Source organism: Sus scrofa, chromosome 4, assembly GCF_000003025.6.
Source record: "Sus scrofa isolate TJ Tabasco breed Duroc chromosome 4, Sscrofa11.1, whole genome shotgun sequence".
NCBI classification, from domain to species: domain Eukaryota; kingdom Metazoa; phylum Chordata; class Mammalia; order Artiodactyla; family Suidae; genus Sus; species Sus scrofa.
The window spans coordinates 66,855,011-66,868,230 of record NC_010446.5 but is presented as its reverse complement, the minus strand read 5'-3'; the positions used below and the strand labels follow the sequence as shown (position 1 = coordinate 66,868,230).

Genomic DNA, 13,220 nt, shown 5'->3' with positions numbered 1-13,220 from the left:
GTGCCAATCCCAAACCATCAGTCCATCACTCGCCTCTACCTACCTGTCCCCTTTAGTTGCCACACGTTTTGTAAAGTCTGTGAGTCTGTTCCTCTTCCAGCAAGATGTTTATTGGCTCAAAAAATCAGCTGAGATCCATCCAAAAAACGTAGTGTCATTCGAGTATCACTGAAGAATAGCTGTGCATGTGTCCTAAACATTTTTGCATGTTTTGTTCACTGATTTGTTTTAAAGTATCTGGGTGTCAGTCCCAGCAAGTTAGTCTAATCTCTCTGTGCCTTCTTCTCTGTTAGAGGATAATTGTGTTTTGATAATATGAGCTTTGATATCTATTGGCACATATTTTAAATAGGAGAGTGCGAAATTTGTCGTTACTATTGCTCTGCTTCTCAAAGTACCGGAGGTAACAGCTGGTGTTGAGAAAATGTTATTTGCAACTTGAGACATCTAGCTCATCATAATAGGTATTTAATATAACTTTTTGTAAATGTTTTACTGTACTAATCAAATAATCAAATGTTTTCCAGGGTTTAAAGAAAAGGCTAAGAAAGTTGATGTCCACTTTGACAGAACTTACTATTTTGAGGAAGGAGATATTGCTTGGTTGAAATGTCATTACATTTGAATATTTGAGTTAATTAGCTTTTTTGTTTTTAAAGAAAATGGCCTACTTCCTTTGTTACAAGTGGACAATAACATTTGAATTGCAATTATAGGAATGTGGGTTTTTTTTCTTGGTCTCAAATATAAATGATACTTAATGAATTCACATTTGATTCATCTGTGCACGTAAATTTTGGAATTTTTATTCCTTAATATTAACTTCTAGATTATCCCAAGACACCATTTTTGCATTTTATAGCACTTAATTTTATTTAGAAATTAAGGTCTTCGATTAAACCAAACAGTTCTTTCAGCTGCTCCTGCAGCATATGGAAGTTCCCAGGCCAGGGATCACATCTAAGCTGCCGCTGCATCCTATGCCACAGCTGCAGCAACACTGGATCCTAACCTACTGGCTGAGGATCGAACTGGGACCTCCACAGAGACTAGCCAGATCATTAACCCACTGCACCCACAGCGGGACCTCCCCAAGCATTTCTTTTTAGATAAAACGTGAATTTGTAAGCCCAGTGGGTTTACTAGTGACAGAGCCTTTTATAACACGATGGTCAGTGTGTGTCATTGGAATCAATTCTGTAGTTGGTAACAGGGTTGGAATTTCACATAGAAATTATGTTACAGAAGTCACATGAACTTGTACTATGTGCTGATTATGTGAGAAAACCGAAGAAAGTGTATTTTTGAAGCAAAAGCTGTGGCTGAATAAATATTTAAAGTACTGGCTCAGAAAATCAGATATCAACTTTTTTTTTTCTTTCTGGCACTTTTACTATCCCAGGGTGAACATGAAGAGACTAGGAGAATTAGAATAAGTTGCTCAAAAATCGGACCAAGTTGCAGTTCTTTTTTTCTTCAGGTTTTCTCAGTGGTCTGTTGTGACAGTGTCTGTAGAAATTGTACAGGATTCAGGTTATCTGGTGTCTGATGACAGCTCTGTTGATAAGCAGTTATGCAAACTTGGATGAGTCACCTCACGTCTCTAGATTTTCTTTTCACAATTGTTCACTACTTACTGGAATAGCTGTACACGTCATCTCTATCACTGAAGCTTTATGATTCGGATTGTGTAAAACGTTTCCAAGTATGAGTATCAGGCGTGATGAACACTTATTGCCTAGCTTCTGGTTAGGACTACATGGGCTGGCTTTGAGATGAAAGAATGGTAATGGAATGATAAGAGAATGATAAGTTTAAGTTCTTCATCTAGGAGTTCCTGCCTTGACTCAGTGGTTAACAGACCCAACTAGTAACCTGAGGATCTGGGTTTGATCCCTGGCCTCGCTCAATGGGTTAAGGATCTGTTGCTGCTGTGAGCTGCAGTGTAGGTCGCAGACTCAGCTCGGATCTGGTGTTGCTGTGGCTGTGGTGCAGGCCAGCAGCTACAGCTCTGATTCGACCTCTAGCCTGGGAACCTCCATGTGCCTCGAGTGCGGCTCTAAAAGGACAAAATAATAATAATAATAATAATAATAATGATAAGTTCTTCATCTAAAATGAACAAGAGTTTTTTAATTTTTTTTAAGTAAGGGCCTCTTTCTACTAAGGCTCTCAAATGATAATAAAACTTAATTTCTGAGACACTGAGTTTAATTTGGAGCGGACAAAATAAAGAACTGACTCCAGTGGAACAGTGTACATATTGTTTGGAGTGTAATCTAGATCTGACAGAGTTTGCCTTATTCTGCAATACAGTGTGTGATATTGTCTTGGAAAACGTGAGGACAGTTGTTTCTGCTGAATTTTTCACTCGCTGTTGTGCTGCTTCTAGTATAATAGTTTATAATGAAATAACTTGTTCCATAATGTTAACTCCTTATATGACAAGTGTATTCCTGTCTTCTAAAACATCATTTGATTCACATAAGTTGTGATTTGCTTATTGATCAATCATATTTTACAATTAAGTAATACCTTTCTTCACATTCAAAGGAGTTTTTGTTGTGTCTTTCTCTGTTTCTTTAATACTCACCAATTCTATGTGGCACAAGCAGAGTTTTTAAAAGACATATGGATACCAAAACTTCTTAGTCATACTTTTTGTACCATTATATTCAATAAAATATTAACCTTGCCAGTACATCAATTGAATAGTCGATGTAATGCCAGTGATTATTAAATAAGCTCTTATTGTAAACTTAACATTTAAGTGGTTGCTTTGGTGACTAAAATGAAAGAAACCAACAAAATAGAAAACAGACACGATTCCTGCCTTCAGGGGACTGTTAGTCAACTGAGCTAATTTTTACAGATCCGCTAAGATTTTGCTCCAGCATCACCTTGCCCAGTGCATTTTGCTGTATCCTCTAGCTTGCACTCAGCATCTTCTTCTGTGATCCCAGTTCCCTGAGTATATTCTTCATAGCAAATACCACATTATATTGAAACTGTCCCCATGTTTCTTAGGGCAAGGACCTGTTTAACCTTTATATCAGCACGGACTATAGTGCCTGATTGGGATACTGACTACATTGGATAATGATACTTATATACCATATTTTAATTGATGAAATTCTTCACCAGACTTGAATTACCTGAGGGCAGGGAAGTGTTTCTTGTGTTTGAGTGTTTTACTGTATTTTCTCTAGCACTTGGCACACTCTGTGGCCAAAAAAAAATCTTTTGAATGAATGCATAAGAATTACTTACTAGCTAGATGTTGAGAAGGGCACAGATGTATTATCTGTAGACAGAAATTATAAACACCTTGTTATTCAACAGGAGGATGAATGGGGGTGGGTTGTCACAGCATGAGGTGGCCCATGACCCTTGAGAGACAGAGGGGTAGGATTTAATTGTGTGGAGGGTAAAGAGAAAGCATTGTACGTGATGATTTGAGGGAAAGTGAGGATGGAAATAAGCATGGAGAATTCAGGCAACAGTAGGGGGCCTAACCTGATGAGAGTAAAGGTGAGGGCTTTGGAAAATGCGGCAGGAGAGGTGGAATGAAGGCAGGATATGGGAGTGCTACAAAGCCCAACAGAATATGATTTCGATTATAATTTATGTTTACAAAATAAGAGAGTCAGTTTAGAGTTTTGGAACATGATATTCCTGTGTATGAGAGTTGTAATTCTATAATTGCCTTATGTCGGAGAAAGTACAGGAAGAAATTATGGCTGTTTAGAGGTGAGATGAAGAAACACTAGATTAGGGTGTTGACATAGAAGTGAAGTAGAAGCCAGAGAGAAGAGAGGATGGATTTGGTGGAGTGTTTTACCTAAGAGATAAAAGATAGGAGTAGGAAAAATGAGATAATATGTTAGATGGCAGTTCTTAAGCTATAAGACATACCACTGCAAGATTATATAGAATGCATAATACATATATTATGTGTGTATGAATGTGAATATATATACACACATATATAAACATGTATACATATGTATGTGTATATGAATATATATACTTACATATATAAACATGTATACATATATATGACTATGAATACATTCGTATTCATTTGGCCCTCCGTATCTATGAGGAATTGGTTGCAAGACTCCTGCAGATACCAAAATCCAAAGATGCCCAAATCTCTTATATAAAATGATGTAGTATTTGCAGATAACCTCCCATATACTTAAATGATCTCAAGATTACTTACAATACCTGATAGAGTGTAAATGCTATGTAAATAGTTGCTGGAGCTGCAAATTCAAGTTTTGCTTTTGGGAACTTTCTGGAATTTTTTCCCTGAATAATTTTCATCTGTGATGGGTTGAAACTTCAGATGCCGAACCCTGGTTACAGAGGGCAGACTGTATGTGAATTCATACTTAAATGAATAAAATAGATGCTTTCTAGATAAACATCCTAACAAAAGGTTCCCTCTTTTTTGGGGGTCAGTTATACGAGCTGATTTTTTTTTTTTTCCCAGCAAGAGAGCAAAAGAGAAACTTGCATTTACTGACTCAGCTGAATGACGTAGTCTTAGGGTTTATGGGTCACCCTGGGTTAGTAGAATCATTGAGAGCTATTTAAAAGAGTAAGGCCATTTGGTGGAAAGGAGGTGATAGCAGAGATCATGCATAATGATTTTTACTTAGCAAAGCTTTTTGTAGTGCATTTACAATATATAGGATATTTCCTTGATGTGTAAGTAGTATATAAGATCAAAGAAATATGAGAAAGGGATCGTTTGGGGGAGCAGTACATTTTAGTTATTTGTATATTTTCATGTTTAATAAAGTGTGGTTTTTCTCAAATATTAAATCTTTGACCTTTATTTAACATCAGAAGAAACATGATATTTTCATAAAGAAGAGAATGCTTATAACAATTAGATGCATCGTGGGCTTATGAAAGCAATGCCTGCCCTAATGTGTGAATGGCTTTGTAGGACAATACTGGGAATGTCAAATCTAGTAAAATGCACTAAAATCTTCGGTTGCTTATTAACTTGTCCAGGGCTTTTGTGGTTAACAGGGGGATTGCCGCACCAGAGAAGAGGCAATGATATTTGGAGTTGGACTCTGTGACAACGGATTTATGCACCACGGTAGGGATTTTTATTCTGGAAACTTACAAATGTATTTTCCTGTTTTGTTTTGTTAGAAAACTGGGAGTATCTCTCAGTGGTCCAGAGAAGTCATTTAGAGATGAATCAGCAAGACTGTCTGGGCCTTGCCAGGGGTCCGTGTTGGGTCACCACGCCTGCATTCAGTTTCCCTGCTGGTGCCATTGCTGTGTCTAACAGCTATTACTGACCAGTTGCCGTGACTTCTATATTTCTAAACTGATTCCAGAAAAGCAAGAGCTTGAACTAGAAGTTTTTTTTAAAAAAAATAGCTAATAGATCTCTCTGACACTCTTTTAGGTCAGATTTATGGTGTCTTTGAATGCCAATGTATATTAAAATGCTTAATTGAGAGCATATATGGTTGAATAATCATGGTTAGTTTTAGAAAAATTCTTTCAAAATATCTCAGAAAATAAAATTTAAAATCTCTGGGAAAAAAATTTGTTTCTGCTTGGCTACTAATTCAAAACTGAATTTCTGTCTTATTTGATTTCATTTCCCTTAAATTTATAAAAGTAATGAGACAGTTTTCTCCCTCAATTTATACCATCTTAGAGATTCTATAAATCTCTCAAATCTCTTTTCAGCGTGAATATATATTTGCATATGTATCTATTTGATAGCTCATAACTATTTGTCAGTTATGTTCAGGAAGTTGCTCCCTTTTTCCGAAAAAAAAAAAAAAAAGTACAGCAAACATTACGGTGATTTTGAGAGCATCCTTGATTTATTATTCCTTTGGGAATTCTGTTACGTTCCAGTATCTCTGGCCACTGTATGTGTTGTGACTGAGAAATACTGGTCTTTAAAGAGCCAACAATGGAATGGAAGAAATGGCATCATAGGGAATTAAAACCTTCAAAAGTTTTGATTAGTTTTTCCCTTAAGTTAAAGCATCAACAAGCAGTGATTTTGTCTGAATATTTATTTTAAGATATTGAATTGCGATAAAGGTTTTCCCTATGAAAGTCTCTGTCGGTAAAGCATAGCCCGTTGGGCTCATGCCTGGCCTTACTGATGTCCTTTCTCCCTGCCTTTAGACTGACTCTTGGGTGGAGGAAAACAGCAGTAGCAGAAACACCATGTGAGTTTTTGGAACCTGCTTAGGCCACGTAGGCAACACCTAACTAAATCCCAATTATATTCTCATTTCTGTTGTCAGCTACACATGTGCTGCTTTTGAATTTCCAGTTGGTAGTTTGATTTGTTAACTTCTTTTGCCAGCCAGTCTTCCATTTAAAGATCAATCCGTACATCCATCTGGTTAACCATTTTACAGTTGGACCTCTGTAAAAATAGTGAAATAAAAGGGCTATCATTTTTAATTGCCTGCTATATGCCAAGTTATTGACATTTATTACCTCGTTTTAAGTTCTGTTCAATATTATAAAGCTTTTATTGCCCCTATTTTATAGGCGAGGAAACTGAAATTCAAAGAGTTTAGGTATCTTTCTCAATGTTACACCCAGAATCAGTCCCAGACCTGGAATTTGAACTTAGGTCTATCTCATGAAAAAGCCTAACACTCTACGGTGCCATGGGGCCCCTGTGTTCCCCTTAGCAGTTTGGCTCCATGAATCAACCTGCCCCTACAAGTAAGCTTCAACATATAAGGATAAGTAAGAAAAGATTTCTGTTTCAAAATATTTTGACATTTTAAAAGAGAGAGTTCTCAGGATCTACGGAATACGAATTCTGTTTTTAGCCTTATTTTTTTTAAAGGCTAATGAAACATACACCTTATATCCTTAGGACATGCCATGCCATGGATCTAGGAACGCTGAAGAATAACAATGTTTGGATAAAAGGGAAAAAACTGACCTTTGCAGAAATAAGGTTATTTGAGAATCATGTTTTTAAACAGAAAAGAACTAGGAATTAAGGGAAACTGAAATCACATTTCACCTAGAAGACATATTTCTGGTTTGAAGAGTTGGAACAAAAGTCACCATGGTGGGAATTGCTTACACACATAATGGCCACATTTTACCCATTTGAGTTTTCCCATAATTGTGCAGGATATTAGAAACATAAATGTTTTTATGTTTCTACCTAAAATGTTTACTATACATTCAAAACACCGTAGGTTTTTATGTTTTGAATTGTAGACATTTTAAAATTCAATATACTTTTTAAATTTAAAGTTGGATTTTAATCTGAAAGATGTCAGATTTGGTTAAGTCCAAAAAAGGTTAATAATAAACAACATTGCTTATCTTAAAAATTCAAACCCCTTACTACCAGGGAATAGCTTAAAGGAAACATCAGCTTGAAATTATAGAAAGAAAGTATAGTTGGGATATTTGTGAGTGTAACTTGTTCTAGGAGTAGAAAATTGAGGTAATGGGACAGGGCATGAATTTACTGAGGGTCTGTCAGTATGGAAGATCAGTTGGATTTGGGGGATTAATTGAAACAGTTTGAATTTCTGTTTCCCTAGTCCTTGAAAAAAGTGAATTCAAAGACGAACCCCTACTTTTTCGTTTTTTTGCGGATGAGGAGATGGAAGGCTCAAATATGAAACATCGACTTATGAAACACGATTTAAAAGTTGTGGAAAATGTTATAGCTAAGTCATTATTGGTAAGTTTACCACTATGTTCTATGAGTGTACTTCTTGATTAGCTGTTAGTGGGAGATTAGTTCGTGTTTGATGACAATGCGACCTTTTCTTTCACTCTGAGTTGTAACTTTTTTTGTAGTTGCATTTATTAACATTGTTAATATTTTGCATTGCAGATTAAATCCAATGAAGGCAGCTATGGTTTTGGCTTAGAAGACAAAAATAAAGTTCCAATAATAAAGTTGGTAGAAAAGGGGTCTAATGCTGAGGTAACGTAAATTAGCATTTTAATTTAAATGTGTTTCCCATGACCTACACATATAAAAGTCTTAAACTGAAATCAGCCTTTAGATATCTTTATTGAAAATAATGCTTCTGAATAAACTCATTCTGAGGTCCTTTTATTTTTATTTTTATTTATTTATTTATTTATTTTTGTCTTTTTAGGGCTGCACCTGCGGCACATGGAGGTTCCCAGGCCGTGGGTCCAATCAGAGCTGTAGCTGCCGGCCTATGCCACAGCCACAGCAATGTGGGATCTGAGCTGTGTCTGCGACCTACACCACAGCTCACGGCAACGCTGGATTCTTAACCCATTGAGCGAGACCAGGGATGGAACCTATAACCCCATGGTTCCCAGTTTGATTCGATAACCACTGAACCACGACGGGAACTCCCTGAGGTCCTTTTAAATACTGTTGGGAATTGTGACAGAGGATGTCTGGTGGGGATGTTTTAGTGTGGAGATCTGCAGCTATGAACTTGTTCACCTCCTCCGAGTCCAAGTGGCTTATTCTATGTTTGATTCTAGCCTGCAACCCGGTAGAGACGGCATAGGGAGGGACTATAGTATGTATGCATGTCACGTGATTCTTCCATTGAATCAAGGCTGTGTCTTCTATTTTCCTATCACTTTGATTGTCTTATTTAAGTACAATTTCCATCAGTAAAGCACTTGCTTAGATTTATTGTCTCACAGGGTTGATGCTGATTAATGTACTCTCATCTCACCAGACTTAAACAAAGGACTGTCCTGATCATTCATTCATTCAGAAGTATTTATGTAGTGTTTGTTATGTGATTGGCAGTGTTCTAGGCTCTAGGAATACAGCAGGGAACAAAATAGGCAAAATGTCTGCCCTCAGGGAATGTACCTCCCAATGTTATATCCCAACTATATCAAATTTAGAGTGTTCCTGCCTCTGCCTGGCTTATAAAATGCTTAGCCCTCAAGCAGATGTCTCAATATATACATTTTTAATAAAGACCGTGATAATGAACGAAGCGTGGCTTTTATCTTTGAACCTATTTCAAGTTAGTAGCAAAATAACCCCCATCCTGTCTGCTAGTGCCCAAGCTCTCTGTCTTTTACCTAACCTCGTGCAAGACCAAGCTTAATTAACCAAGCACGTGAATTTCAAACACACTAACTCTGTTTAGCTCATACTGTTCCTGGGCCTGGCCTATGAATGACTGCTTTTGGTAATTTTCTGTGATGAAGAAATGTTTATTTTCAGAGGATCTTCTTAGGGCCCAGCTTCATCTGACTCCCACTAATAAAATGCCCTCTCCTGGGTTTCCATCATTGAGCTGGTAACCAGAACAGCATATCGTTTATTTAGTTTTAATTTATATTGTAGTATAGTTGACATGTGATGTTGTGTTAGTTTCCGGTGTACATATAGTTTTATAGGCAGTAGGGCTGGTGAAGAAGAGTCGCCTGTTTGGCATGGCAGGGAGAAGTGATGTCATCCTTGGCATCTTTCCAGCATCTTGTGATCCGTGCCTGCGGAGCGCTTCTCCTTGGATTCCAGGCCATTCTTCTCTCCTAGAGACACCTTAGCTATGTCAGGCTGGCAATGCAAATTTGGTTGTCATCAGTGTCTACGGAGAGGTTGAAACTCCCTGACTGTGTTGGCTGTGGATGGGAAATTGAGTCAAAAAAAATTCACCTGGAGTTTGAGGTTCAAAGGATGAAATAAGAAGAACTACCAAGTATAGGAGAAAAAAGGGTCACAGGAGGAGTATAGCATTAAGTCATGAGGAGAGGCATGAGAATTTTAGTAGAGATGGGTGAGTCAAATTTAAAACTAGGTCAAAGAGAATAACTGATATCTCTTCCACTGCTCTGTATTGGGAAGTTGTATAAAGACATTGCAGATGTGTTAAAAGGTCAAAAATCTGTGAGTTCTAGATCCTTCCAGATTCTAATTCTGTGAAAGAAATAGGTTTCTTATGAAAATAAAATCTGACTTTTTTTTTTTTTTTTCTATTTCTCTCCTAGATGGCTGGCATGGAAGTTGGGAAAAAGATTTTTGCTATTAATGGTGACCTGGTTTTTATGAGACCTTTCAATGAAGTGGATTGCTTCCTGAAATCATGCTTAAACAGCAGAAAACCTCTAAGAGTTCTTGTGAGCACAAAGCCAAGAGAGTAAGTTGTATGATTTATGTGGGTTTAAAAACAATTAGACCCAGGTAAATAAAATAGAAAATTAACAAAGTAAGTGTCTAGAATTAACTGTATCATTGCTTAGCACATTTAAACCTCACCAGCATCACTGATAACTGGCCTTTGGGTGATGGGAAGAGCCGCTTTGCTTATGATGGTTAGAAGCTTGCTGTATGAATCAGGTAGTCTCAGCAGAAGTGATATTTTCTTTTGCTGCCCAAATTCTTTGGGTCACGTTAGGTGGAGCTTGATTATGAGTGAATAAAACTAGTAGAACACTTGGTAATAAGAAAAACTTATTCCTCCATGTTCAGCTCTAAGAACTTCAGGAGCTATGAATTGATTAGATGCCATTTATAATTAAATGCCCATAGGAGATGGGATCGAACCTGGGTGACAGGCACTTCCACGCATTATTACTTAGTAATATGTCCATTCTTTTAAAAATTATGTTTATTTGTCTATCTGTCTACCTAAGATTGGGAAAAAACATGTTCATTAAGGAAATTTAGAATATATATATTTTTTGAAGGAAAAAATTTTTCTTACACTCATATGATCCATAAATGACCATTGTTATTTTTTTGAAATTCATTGTTAGTTGATTTTTCTAAGTATCGACACACTTACACACAATTACGTTTATAAAATGGGAACATGGAGTTCCCGTCATGGTGCAGTGGAAACGAATCCGACTAGGAACCATGAGGTTGTGGGTTCGATCCCTGGCCTCGCTCAGTGGGTTAAGGATCCAGCATTGCCGTGAGCTGTGGTGTAGGTTGAAGACACGGCTCGGATCTGGCATTGCTGTGGCTGTGGCGTAGGTCAGCAGCTACAGCTCCTTTTAGACCCCTAGCCTGGGAACCTCTATATGCTGTGGGCGTGGCCCTAAAAGGACAAAAGACAAAAAAATAAAATAAAGTAAAATAAAATAAAATAAAATGGGAATGTAATTAATAATCTGGGGTTTTTTTGTTAAAAACATAAAATTTGAATTTACTTGGAAAACATTAGCTTTTCTTCTGGAAATCATTGATGGCGTGGTGTTCCTCTATCAGATTTCCATGGTTTGTTTAAGCAATTACTTAATTAAGATAAGTCATACAAAGTGTTTCACATAATGTCTTAATGTACTATGATTATATCAAATTACTATTTAAATTGAATTATAGTATTTTTTCAACAGGAATAAGTAACTTCTTTAATTTTAAGCTAAATGAAGGTTGCCACTTCAAAAAAATTTTTTGACCACTTATGAAAGTATTCTATGTATACATAGTATAGTAGTCTTCCCTATCTTAATATATATTTTTAGCAATAGCTAGGTCCATCATTCATCTTAAGAGTTGAGGCCTAATGGTCTATATTCTGCAGTATTATCAAGGTAGATGCTTTAGCTTCTAGCAGAAGCTTACCAAGGGGTCTGAAGGAGTGAGTGTGACTCATTCAAGTTACTAATTTAGGAAGGCTTTGAGATCAAGGGCAGCAAATACCATCACAGTGTCTTCTCTGTAAACCTAATTATGATATATTACTCCCCGTTTATCCAACTCTAGCTAGGATGAGGCTTGCCTAGTGACCTACCTCTGGGCAATTTGAGGGCATTTAAAGGAAAAGGGAAAATGGAAAAGGGATGGGGCAGTAGTATCCCCAAATAATTGTGAGTAAACATAAAGGCCCTCCTTGCGGCCTTTTGCCCCCTGATTTAAATTGTGCATGTATTCGTTCACTGGTCTTAGACATTTCAAGTAAGAGGACTTTGAAGTCATCAACTTCAGTGCTAAATAGAAAGGGGCAAATCCTTAGTCCTGCACTGTGTTGTTATGAGTAGATCTGGAACCTGCGTCTTCTGACTTTTCCCTCCATGTTATAATGTTATAACCTTGCACAGTATCTGGAACCCTACCTTTCTGGTCCAGTTTCAAGTCCCCTTTTTACTCTTTGGTTGCTAATTGTGTGGCTTCAACACCCTCATCCATTAAAAAAAAAAAATAGCGATGATAAAAGAGTGCCTGTGTCACAGAGGTGATAAGAATGTTAAATAAATCTAGATTTGTAAAGAACCTACTCTGTGTTCAGCACATAGTATGGCCTCCAGTGGTATTATCTCTGATACTTATCTTTTCTATCATTTCATTTTTTTTAGGGCCACACCCATGGTATATGGAGGTTCCCAGGCTAGGGGTTGAATCGGAGCTGCAGCTGCCAGGCTACACCACAGCCACAGCAACGTGAGATCTGAGCTGCATCTGTGACCTACACCATAGCTCATGGCAATGCTGGATCCTTAACCCACTGAGCAGGCCAGGGATTGAACCTGCATCCTCATAGATGTTAGAGTAGTTTCTGCTGAGCCACAACGGGAACTCCTCATTTCATTTTTTTTTCATTGCTTCTTTATTATATTAAGAGCAATTTCACATGGTATTTCAAAATGGTTTTGAGGATAAAGTACTCGGTTTTTTTTTTTCCTTTTTATTTTTATTTGGTTTGAAATATTATAACCTTTCTTTTGTGTTTTTATTCTAACACATGATTCCTATAAATCATTCTAATATTTTCTTACAATAGCTACTTATAATTTGTGTAGTATCCTGTTTGGTGGGGAAGGGCAAAAACATGAGAGGTAAATAGAACAGAATTTTTCTTTTGAACCCAGCTGTCCTTTGCACTTGATAACAACAAGGAATTTTTCAAAAGGCTTTGTAGCAGACAATTTAGCGCCCTTATTTGAGACAGGAAATGAGCATTCCTCTCGTATAAATTTAATTTTTCTTTTAATAGATAATATAGTGGTCCCAGCAGGGAAATATGTTTTCCAAACGCTGTTTTCTGAAGAGACTTCCAGTATTATGAACAAAAATGCATCTCGGGGTGTTCTGGACAAATTTCATTAAGAAAAAAAAATCTTCTTGAAGGTTAGAGGAAGGGCAACCTTGCCTAGCATAGAAGAATGATAGGAAATGTTGCTTAGGAAGAGTTGAGATTCCACTATGAATTCCTTACAATCCAAAAGCAGCAATAACTCATCATGGCCTGAAAACTCCAAGTTATTTCTGTAAAAGT

General features: G+C 37.0%; 1 protein-coding gene across 2 annotated transcripts in view; it reads left to right on the top strand.

The window, feature by feature from the left end:
- The window catches only part of PREX2 (phosphatidylinositol-3,4,5-trisphosphate dependent Rac exchange factor 2), a 283,847-nt gene that overhangs the window by 128,028 nt on the left and 142,599 nt on the right, over positions 1 to 13,220 (top strand). For both annotated transcript variants that reach the window (XM_021089269.1, XM_013996689.2), the window contains exons 15-18: positions 5,047 to 5,119; positions 7,581 to 7,723; positions 7,880 to 7,972; positions 9,988 to 10,136. In XM_021089269.1, the coding sequence (XP_020944928.1) occupies positions 5,047 to 5,119; positions 7,581 to 7,723; positions 7,880 to 7,972; positions 9,988 to 10,136 (458 nt within the window). The remainder of the gene's footprint in view (positions 1 to 5,046; positions 5,120 to 7,580; positions 7,724 to 7,879; positions 7,973 to 9,987; positions 10,137 to 13,220) is intronic.